The sequence below is a fragment of the Aphelocoma coerulescens genome, chromosome 1 (genome assembly GCF_041296385.1).
Source record: "Aphelocoma coerulescens isolate FSJ_1873_10779 chromosome 1, UR_Acoe_1.0, whole genome shotgun sequence".
Taxonomy (NCBI): Eukaryota; Metazoa; Chordata; class Aves; order Passeriformes; family Corvidae; genus Aphelocoma; species Aphelocoma coerulescens.
In genome coordinates, this window is record NC_091013.1 from 2472918 (window position 1) to 2484589 (window position 11672).

The window sequence follows — 11672 nt, forward strand, 5'->3', positions numbered from 1 at the left end:
TGACATCCCCAGACTCAGAGAAAATCTTGGAAGAGTGAAAATTAAAGCATTGTGAAGGCTAACACCTATTTTTACAGGAACTATTTTCGATTTTTCTGTATAATTTCGTGGGCTGTTCTTTTGCAGAGATATTGAGTACAAGGAACTTCAGTTGTCACTGGACCAGGTTACCATTTCCAAGTCACAGTTTTCATGCAGAAACTCAGTACCTACCTCGCAGGAAACAAGGAAAATAGTAAAACCCAAAAGTAATAAAATGAAGGCAAAACTCAGAACAACACCTTACCCACCACAGGTAAATTTTCCAGCGATATTTGATTTCCAGTTGTTCTCACAGAGTGCTTGGGACATTGTAGAGGTAATCCAGGACTGGATTTACTATAAAACAAACTATAGGATTGTCTGCCCCAGGAAATCCCTCATAAAGCAGGGTAAAATTAGACCTTTTTGGTTCTGGGGTGGAAAGTACAGGTAGCACAAACCAGCTCTGGTAAGTGATGTAAAACTTTTGGCATATGGAGTGTGTAAAGCACTTTAACCACAAAGTCCTTTCTTGGCAAAAAGAAGAAAATCCTGTACTTGGAATTGTGCTCTGAAAATTTGTGCTGGTGTAGGATGTGTGTCATTCACTGTTGGTGTGTGGAGTTCTTGATGTCAGGAGGAATTTTTTCCTGGAAAGGGTGGTCAGGCCTTGGCAGGGGCTGCCCAGGGAGGTTTGGAGTGCCCATCCCTGGAGGTGTCCCAGGAAGGGCTGGAGGTGGCACTCAGTGCTCTGGGCTGGGGACAAGGTGGGCATCGGGCACAGCCTGGCCTCCATGGGTTGGGAGAGCTTTTCCAACCTTAATCCTGTGCTTCTGTAAAATGGAACTGCCAAAATTATCAAACCAAAGCAGATTTTTTGTTCCCACGTGAAGGCCAAGCTGTGTCGAGAGGAACTTTACCCGCACCGCTCAGTCCGTCCCCTGAGCCAGCGAGGCCCAGCTCAGGGTGCCTGTCCAATATGTTCTGTAGTTCCCTATTAAAGTGCCTCCTTTAACTCTCTTCCCCTGCTTTTTTCCCCCTTTCCCCCAGCAATACAGCTCATTTCAAGCAGACAAACTGGAATGCAGCCAGGTGGGGAGCTGGCGCTCCAGCCCCGCCGCCAGCGCCGCCGCCGCCATTCAGGAACAGAACTTCCATTCAGAAAACAGCGAACTCTTGTACGCCCCTCCCTACAGCCTGCCCTTCTCCTACCACTATGGACACTTCCCTGTGGATTCCCATGTCTTTGGTGGCAAGAAGCAAATGCTGCCTGCAAAGTTTGGGCAGGCCCAAGGGGCACCCTGCGAGGTGGCGCGGTTCTTCCTGGGCGCGCTGCAGACCAACGGCGAGTGCCAGTGGCACTATGCCAACTCCCTGGTTCCCAGCAGCCAGTCACCATCCAAAACCCTTCCTGAGCAGCCAGTGAACATCATCAGGCACAACCTTGCTCAGAGTTATGAAGGTGGGTGTTGCTCTGAGCAAAGAGGAAAAGCTCGGCCGCGCGGTGGCTGGGGAGGATTTGTGTTTGTGGTTTGAAAATGGGTTTAGGGAGCACAGGAGAGCAGAGGCAGTGAAGTGTAACAAGCATGATATTTATGGGATTCCCATGTTCCTTCTTCCCATTGCCATCAGCACTTGATTGGGAATATTATCGAAGTGTCAGTTGCAAAAATGCACTCACCAGAATCACTTTTAGAGCAGCACAGTGAGACCTCCTCCTTCAATACGGGCACAATTTACCCTCATGTTTTGCACTCTCAGAGTTATTCAAGTGGAATTCCTCAGGTAAGTCATGGCTGAAGTCAGGTTGAAACAAAATGTACTTCAGCTCCAGAATAATTTTTGATAATTTTAATACAGAAATTAAAATAAGCACCATCTACTTCCAGAAAAATTGAAGGTTGTCCTCTCCTCAGCATGAAGCCACTCCGAATGTCTTTACCTTACAGAGCAATAATTCTGCTTCACTTGGTAATAATTATGAAGTTGAAAATGTCTCCCATCACCTGCATTATTTCCCTGTACAGATGTCAGGGATAGAAATGCTTTGAAGGTAGGCATTGACTTCTCTGAGGTGCAAACCTATAAGAAATAACCTTGAAAAATCGTAAAATAACCAGATGTAAAGATGCTCAAAATACCCTCTAATCACAGAATCATGGAATAATTAGGGCTGGAAGGGACTTCTGGAGATCATCTTGTCCAACCCATTTATTTCCCCTGTATTCAAGCAGAACAGGGATTATTGCAGTGGTTTTGGCAGAGACTGATCTCTCATTATAAACACTCCTGGTCTCACAGCTGCCCCAACTCGAAAATGAAACCAGAATCAAGTTGTGATGGGCAAGGAACAAAGTAAATCAGCTAAAGAAACAAAAATATTTGGACAAACCAGACTCTGGCAATTCAGGCTATTTTGGGAGGGTGTCGAGCATATCTTTAACTCAGTTAATAGCATTAATTACTCCCCTGATCCAGCTTCCCCTTCAAGTCAAACACAAATCTGAATTTAACTGCTCTCATGAATGAGCCTTGAAAATGCTGCTGAGATTTCAGGTTGCTGCTGATTTTAGCAAAAACAGCCTTGGTTGGTCTGGATTTCCCTCCTCTTCCCCACCTTACTTTCAGAAACTGAGGTTTGTACAAAAACCTGTTCCAAAAATATGCAAAAAAAATAGAAAACCCCACCACATCCTAGTTTATTCATACTAAATATAGGGTTTTTTGTAATTTAAAGTGTATCTGAAAGTGTCAGAGAACATCAACAAGTGCAGAATTCAGATCAGCTGCTACAGAACTCGCAGGAAACCCTTCACTAAACTCCTTTAAGCAGCACTCCTGTTGATCCCTTGCCAACCCAGAGCCAATCCTTGGATCTCATCTACATCTCTCTACATACATAATTTTCATTAATTAAAAATCACTGAGAAGAACTGATGTCAGATAGAAACCCTCCTCTCTTGGAATGGAGGAGGCAGTAGTGGAAATTCAAAATAAAAAAGGTAGGCTCTTGGGTACCAGAATCATTTATTCACTTATGGGCATGGATATCCAAGACTCAAAGGGAATATTAAAATAAAAATATATTAAAATATAAAGACATTGAAAGCTTGCTCCATCAGACAGAAGATGGTATCAGATATCAAATTTCAGATTTGCTCAGATATCAAAATATTTGGATCAGATATCAAAAAATCAGATATCAGGTATCAAACTTCCCACAGAGCAGCAAGTAATTTCTGCCCAGGGTTTTGTCCTTCACAGGATGGTTTGACCTCACCCATGATGGACCTTACCTCACTGACAGCAGCTTTTTATTTCACTTTTCTGTGTTTAGGTGGAAAATGAGCAAGAGTGAAGCCTAGAGCAGGTTAAATGCTTTTCCTCAGCTTGTGCTCCTCTAATTTGCTGCTTCCTTTGGTTGCTGTTGTGGGCTGTGGGGGAAAAGGAGGAGTTTTAGACCAAAAATAGGAAATGGTTTTGTCCTTTCTAAAGATGCTGGGGGGGGAAAAAAAAGAAAAAACAAAAACCAAAAAGCAACCCCACATCTTTTGAGGATAGGGTAAAGACTGAAGTAAATCCTGCATATCCCCAGTTAAGTGTGCAGGAATAGGGTAAAAAATTAAAATCACAATAAAATACCTGCAAGAAACTGCTGCTATTTTTCAATCTCTTTCCACATCACCATTTCCTCTTCAGGAGGAAAACAGAGCTGCAGTACCAGCAGTTCTCATTTCTGATTCTGCTTCTATTGAAGGTTTAGCTGCTGGAGTTGGGATATGTGGGTTCTCTTTTGAGTGGTTTGATGCATTTTCATGGATATTAATTATGGATCTCTATTGGGCATTTGATGAAAGCTGGCTTGCTACAATCAGTTCTCTGCAGAAGCACTTTGAGTTCCATTATTTAGGAGGAAAAAATATGGCCAAACTCAGGGCTGGTCAGAGATGATGGCAAAAAGGGAAAGGAAAACAGAGCATCTCCTACAGACAGGATTTACATCCAATTTTTGCAGCCTCATTTCCTCCTCAAGTGGAGTCAGCACTGTTGCACTTCTGCTGAATTCTGAACCTTTGGAAATGATGTTTCTTTTGCTGGGAATCGCATCTGATCTCCCTTAGGTTGTCAACTGCTGCTTTTTTCCAGTGGCTCACTGGAGAACTGACAGCCAGGGAGCTTCAAAGCAGGGAGGATCTGCTTAGCATCATCATCTTCGATCCAAAGGCAATGCCAAATATGACATCTGGCAGCCGGGTTGGATGCGAGGGCCATTCCACATCACATCCACGGCAGCATCTGCCAAAAATGCCGTGGGCCAAAGACATTTTTCTCCATGGAAAATAGCTCCTTTTGGAGAGATCAGAGATTGGAGGATGATGGTGCCAAGCCATCAAAGCTCTGAAGAAGCACGTAGCAGATAGAACTGCCTGCAAATCAGATGTTTCTGCTTCAGGATCTGGTTTTGAAGCTTCTTCCACTTTTTCCCAGCTGGCCTAGTCATCAAAAAAAAAAAAAAAATCATTTGAGTGAAGGCAACTGTATTCTTAGTCAGAAGTTTCCTTTGTACCCTGGAATAGAGATACTTCTGCTGTGGGCACCACAGGACCCACTTGCCCCTTGGTGCTGTTGGCCCTTCTGAACTACCTGTGTGAAGCTTTGTGGCACTAATCATAAAAGCTCAGGAAATGAGGGAAAAGACGGAGAAAATCTATGAAAAAAAACCTCCCCAGGTTTAGCCAGTCCCTGCTGGAAGAAATAAATGACATTTTGCAAAGGGGATTCCACTGGAGACAAAGAGGTCTGGGAGATTATTTTGTCTCACCTTTGTTTCTGGAGGGAGAATAACAGAGAACAATCAGCCCATGCCTTGGATGATTTGAAATTAGGGTTCAGACCAGGACACAGCACAGAGACTGAGAGAATCTAAAAAATCTCTTTTCATGGGCAGGGGTTGTATTCAGACCTCTTCTATCTTTGCCTTGTTTGACACAGAGGATAAACAGGAGGGAGAGGGACTTTTTATAGGGGCAGAGAGTGACAGCACAAGGGAAGAGGGTTTTAAACTGACAGAGGGCAGGGTCAGATTAGAGATTGGGAGGGAATTTTTTACCCACAGGGTGGGCAGGCCCTGGCACAGGGTGCCCAGAGCAGCTGGGGCTGCCCCTGGATCCCTGGCAGTGCCCAAGGCCAGGCTGGACATTGGGGCTTGGAGCAGCCTGGGACAGTGGAAGGTGTCCCTGCCCATGGCATGGGGTGGCACTGGATGGGCTTTGAGGTCCCTTCCAACCCAAAACATTCTGAGATCTGTGATTTACAACCTGATGGTTCATGCTCAGCCCAGCAGGATTTGGGATTACAAAATTAAAGGTGACAGGGCAGAGGCCAAGTGGTGGCTGTGATGCTTCAGCTTCTTCCAGGTTCTCTTGGGCTCTAAATATGGAAAAGGACAATATTTTGTTCAGGGATTAGAGAAAAGCCCTAAAATGAAAGCACTTCACATTGCAGGAGGACAAACCCATCCCTCCTGTGGACATCTTAAACCCAGAACACCTGATCATTCAACCATATTATTTATATTTCAGTAGCTCTCAGCATCTATATTTATTTCACAGGAAAAACACCAAATGTGGAGTTCAAATCAGAGCAGGGAACTACACCAGTAAAATTTCCAAGCTATTCTCAAGGACGTGGCTGAACCCTGGCTGGATTTGGGATCTGAAAGGGCCATTTTTCAACAGCTGATGAGAACTCAGCTTCCTTCAGCTTCTGCTTCCTGGGACAAAATATATACATAGAAATGGAAAAGAATAACTTGAAAGGTTATTGTTTCTAGGAGGGTGAAGAAGAAATTGGAACCAGATTCCTGTTTAAATTCTGGTGTCAATTACGTGGTGCTGAAATTAATGGAGCTCTGCATATGTATATTAAAAAAAAAGGTAACAATTGAGCTATTTCTGCTTCCTCTGTTATCCATGAAGGCTTTGCCAGTCTATTACAGCACAGGGAATATTTAATTATTAATGGACCCAGTTACATCAGCAACCAATAGAGGGGAGCTCCAAAACTTTTAAGATGTTGAATAAAAATTGTTAGAAAAACAGAAAATCCATTTAAAGAAAGGCACTTAAGTGGCCACAGCTTCCAGTGAACCTCACACAAAACAAGAGTTTGGGTCTAACCTGAGAAATTTGCTCAGTGTGTCATTTCTCCCTTAACATAAAACTTTCAAATGTGCCTTGGAGGAGCTGTTTAACTCACAAACTGTTCATAGGAGAGTGCAAAAAAATGATGACTCACATGGTACAGGAGCAAAGCAGGGAGGGGCCTTTTCTCTCACCACTTGTAGACAGGAGTGTACAGAAAGGAAAAGCTTCATCAGCCAAGCAGAAGATGATCAAAACAACTCAAATTGCTTCAAGAGCTCAGCTGCCGTGCAGAAACTGAGAACAAAACTCAGACTGCCCAATATATTTTAGAGGAAAAGCCTGAATAGACATCCTAGGTTCACACTCTTGATAAATTCGTGTGATTCTCTTCTGATTCTCTGAGAATGGCCAATTTTTTCTCCCCCATTCAAAGTCTTGGTGCATGTTGTAACTTCTATTTATATTTCTATTTATCTTTATTACATGCTAATATCTCAAAAACAGAGATACAGCATTACTGAAGAGATGTTTATGTTGCTTTTCAAGAGATGTTTTTAATACCTGATGTCAGTTTTTCAAAGAGAAAGAGCAAAGTCTTTAACGTGACCTGCTGTGGGTATCCCAAAGAGATTTCCTTAATTAGATACTGACATGTCACCTTCTAAAATCTAATTCACATATTAAATACACCCCAAATAAATACCATGAATTACAGAATCAACAGAATTCTGTAAAATGAAAAGACCTTTGAGATCACTGAGTCCAACCTATGAGTTAGATGTTCTCCTTTGCAAGGACAAGGGTCCAGTGCACTCCCACAGTGATTATTCTGTTTATTATTACTCCCACTGTTTATTATTATATGATTAAAATAATTCCACTATTTTAATCATGGAATCATTGATAGGTACCAACGTTATCCAGCTTTTAGTAAATCCTTTGATAAATCTCCGAAAAGAGCTCACTTAAGGGGAAGATTTTTGATTTCAGGTCATATTTCCTAATATTCCTTTGGTTTAACTCCCCTGATATAACTGTGATAATAATGTCAGTGACTTATAATTGCTCCAAAGGCTCGTTGTCAGTAATTAACTCCTTTTCTCTTCCCTGCCAGTCCCCTTATCCAACAGGAGGTACAGCCAGGACGCTCTGCCCGAGGCCTTCCCGAGCTGCACCGCGCCCGTGCCGGGCAGGTACAAAGAGGAGCTTTACGAATCTGGCATCATGAAACACAACAAAACAGAGCCCAGGCTCCAGCCCCCTCCCCACCTCATCAAAGAGGAGAACAAGCTGCCTTTTAACAGAGACCTGCAAGAAAAAATGAGCATCAACGAGGGCTCCTTCTCCAACTCCTTGCTGCCCAAATCCGAGTGCTGCCAGGCCAAAGCCATGGGACAGCTGAGCCACCTGCTGCCCGTGCCCTCGGTCTACGAGCAAAGCAGGAGGATTTGTGTCAAAGACCCCAAATTTGGGCACATCAGCCACCACCCAGTGAGCCTGGAGGAACTGGAGAGCAGCGAGAGGATGAGCGGGAAGCTCGACCAGGAGGCCGAAAGCGAGCGGCTGATGGATGTGAGGCCCTCTGGGCAAGTCCCCTTTGTGCTCCTCAACTACCACCACGTGCTGGCCAAACACGGAGCTTTCCAAACTTCCTCCTGCACAGCCACGGGACACGTGGGAGAAAATTACAGCTACAATTCTGAGGAAGTCAACACGTTTATTTACAAAAACCAAAGCCCCTCCTCAGCGTCTTCTCCAGAAACCCACAAGGAATCTGCACTACCCCATTATATTGGGACTTCTGTCATTATTGCCAACGGCAGGTGACGGCAGCTCAGGAGGGTTCTGTGTATAATTAAGAAGCCAAACTGTAATGATTTGCAAAAAAGAAAAAAAAAAAAAAAAAAGGCATGAGGAAACATGGTGACATTTACTGAGCAAAGCTGGAGGGCAGTGAGGGACAAACTGGTGAGTTCCTGGCAGGCCACGAGTCACGGTGGCCGGGAAAAATCCCCTCCATCCCCTGCCGTGCTTCGGTGTCCCAGAGAAAGCTCTGGTGCCAGGGAGAAGCCAAGTTCCAGATCTTATTTTTATTATTCTATAGTGTGCAACAAAAGGAAATGAGAGGTGTTATATGCAGAGGTTTATATGAAGAACTTTTTTTTTTTTTTTCCCTTAACCCCTCCTTAAAATAAACTCAAGATTTCTTTTTTTAAATAATTATCATAAAATACGCGTTCTAGTTTAGGGTTTTTTTTGACAAATTGTGTGAAACCTCGCATCAACTCTCCACCCAAGCCCCTGACAAATGGACTTTATTGAGAGAGAGGTGATTTTGAGCGACCACAACACAGCTGCACTCCCCAAACAGGAAAAAAAATCTTATTTATTAATTACCAAAAAATTTTAAAACTAAATAAATCAAGCCTAAATTTGATTTATTGAACACAGATTTCAGTGTTCTGAGATTGTTGCCACCACCATTTATCTTGACAAGGGACAATATGACAAATTAATAGGTACAAAGATAGGTATTACAGGGTTACAGGTCTTGTCATGGCAAATTGGGACAAATTATGGAACAGGAACTAATTCCCCACAAATAAGAAAAGGAAACTCCTAAATCCTGTGTTTCCCTGAGTATTCTGGGGGAAGGCTGTGCAGATTTTCAACCCAGCTAGTCACAAATACATCTTAATAACAGCACCAGAAATGTTTTCTTTATAGCCAAGAGAATAATGAACATTTATGCCTTATTTTGAACTTACCAGTAGAATTGTGAGCTTTGAAAGGTCCAGCTCTTAACACACCAAACTTCCTCCAGCATAAATCCTGTTGTCAGCACAAAGGTAGGGCTGGAATTCCCCGATTTGAGCACTTCACAAATCCCAAACAGCACATTTGGAACACTCACATTTGGCCCAGGCAGCCAGGAATCGATTTCCACCCCTTTATTTTTAGTTCTTTGTAGAGGATGGATCTGTGTGAGTTTAATTGACAACATTCAGCCCATTTCCCCAAATGCTGTGAGTGGATAAAAAACAACAGAAGACTCCCTAAACAATAAATTTTACTGTAGATCCCACTCAGCTGCTTTCTTACCCCAATCCAAGCCTAATTCAGAATTTTTCAAACTCTTTCATCAGACTCTAAAGAGAACTTCACTGAGGAAACCTTGAGCACCCTGGGATGGTGGAAGGTGCACATGGCAGGGGTTGGAACTGGATGATCTCTAAAGTCCCTTCCAACCCAAAGCATTCCATCATTCTTTGAAGAAAATTCCTACCTGGCTTGTGTAGTATGGGAAAACCACTTGCTCAAGGATTGCACCTTGTCAGAAAAATCACAATGCAATACTCAGTCCTAAAAATTCCCCATCTTTTCTATGCAGCAGTAATTCATCCTAGAATGGTTTGGGCTGGGAGGGACCTTAAGGCTCATCCAGTTCCAACCCCCTGAAATGGGCAGGGAACTTTCCATTAGAATACAGGAATAAAGTGATTTCCTTCTGTGTATGAATTTTTACTGCTATGAGTACACAAAAATATTTTAAAGGCAAATGTTTTAAAACAATTTTCAGCGTTTTCATTGCTTCCTATTAAAGGTTAACAGAGGTTGTATTATTAAGTTAATGTTCACTTGCAAGTGAGCTTGAACACTCTCAGTTGTCTGACTGCAGGAAAAATACATTTTGTGCTAAACAGAACAAAAAAAGCCAAATCAGTGATTACAAAAAAAAACCCAAACCAGAACCAACCCAGCAGAGTCACTCCCTCTGTAACCTCGGTTTGTTTAATGCTGGAGAGGCTGGCAAGCCTCCAGAAAAGCTGTAAATGTGGATTATCATCCTGCTGACCCCATAAATCAAAGCCAGGAGACACCAGTTGCTTTTCCAGTGGCTGTGAGTAAGAGCCCTCCCAGCCCCTGTTCCTCATAAACGACCCCACCTCCTGCAAAGATAATTATGCAAAGACTCCTGGGTTAATTGTGATCAATTAAATGAAACCCATGCCCTACAAAGGAGCCACTGGCATTGCTGGCATCATTAAAAAGAAACCTGATGCCCAACCCCTCCTGCTGCACTTTCTCCCTCAGTGGCACTGCTGCATTTCGGTGTTCCTGGAAGTCCTGCTCACTATGGAAACACAAAAATTAGGCTTTGGTTGAAAAAAAAGGCCACTGATATTTTTCAGCACAGTATTTTCCACCTTGTTACTCCCACTTCCAGGCTTTATTCCAGGAGCCTGAGCAGAGGAGGTGTTCCATCATTCTCCCCCAGGTGTTTTAGGGGAGGTGATGCCCAGGCACAGGAAATTTCTCCATGAGGCAATAATGAACCAATGATGAACTCACAGCTGATAACGCAGGGGGAGGTTCAGAAAAGATGGCAAAAGCAAATGTGTGAAAGATGTTTTTTCCTGCCACTCCAAAATTTAAACAGGAATCCCGTGCTCCCATCTGGGAGTAAATTATACTGGGAGAAAACCAGGATTTTTGGTCAGGTAAATTACAGATGTTCTCAGCACACAGTGCAGAGCAGGGCACTGAGATCACAGGGGCAGTGTTTTAACAATGAAAAATGGTTTCAGTAAGGAAAAATAATTTTTTTAATAATTAAAAAAAATTATGGCACTGAAGGGGAGTGTGAATTGAAATATATTATGCAAAATAACCTCATTTCTCTTTAGTATTTGAGCCACACCTTTGTCGTGAGATTCCTCAGGATTTTAACTCTCAGGGGAGTTCAGACCTGGCAAGAAAATCATGGAAAATGGGAGAAGGAGAGTGAGAGAGGGAATATTTTACCAAAATCATGGAAAATTTGGGTTGGGAGGGACTTTAAAGATCTTGTTCCAACTCCCTGCCAGTCAGGGAATCTTCCACGAGACCAAAGTAAAGCTGGAGAAGTGAATCCCAGACTGAGGTCTCCAGGTTTTCATCCTCTTAACAGAACCAGTGCAATGGAAATAAAATAAGGTGACAAGGGCACAGATTTGTCCCCAGGTCTCTGTACCCTGTGACTTGAAAAAAAAGGTAATTTAAGGAAATGAAGCACAAGGGGTGCAAAACTGGGGAATTCATCCCTGAAAGTGCAAATGAACAGGAAATCTGCCAGAATTTCTCCAGAAATCTCAAAGTAGGACATAAATTCTTTTTTTTCAGCATTTCAATCACACTCCAAAAACGCCACAGAGGAAATGTTACTATTCCATTTTTTTTCCCTGAATGTTAGATTTTGCTTTTTGTTTGGGGTTTTTTTTGTTGGTTTTTTTTTTCTTTTTTTTTTTTTTTTTTATATGATGCAGATTAAAGCTATTTGGCAAGTGTAGGTGAAGAAGCACGCAACCCAACCAACCTATTCATGCTCAGAATTATGTATGTATTCCCTGAAAATGTAAAGCATTTTTGCTTATTTATTATGTAAAACAAAACGGTTAAAATGGTAATAAAATCCTGTAGCCAAAGGAAAACTCTGTTGAATTCCTCTTTTTTTTTTTTTTTTTA

General features: G+C 42.6%; 1 protein-coding gene across 1 annotated transcript in view; it reads left to right on the forward strand.

Moving 5' to 3' along the window:
• SIM2 (SIM bHLH transcription factor 2) overlaps positions 1-11638 on the forward strand; it is a 54485-nt gene extending 42847 nt beyond the window's left edge. Inside the window, exons 9-11 of the mRNA XM_069010384.1 lie at positions 127-295; positions 1072-1483; positions 7282-11638. Coding sequence (XP_068866485.1) covers positions 127-295; positions 1072-1483; positions 7282-7994 — 1294 coding nt within the window. The 3' untranslated portion in view covers positions 7995-11638. The remainder of the gene's footprint in view (positions 1-126; positions 296-1071; positions 1484-7281) is intronic.
• Positions 11639-11672: the final 34 nt, after the last annotated feature.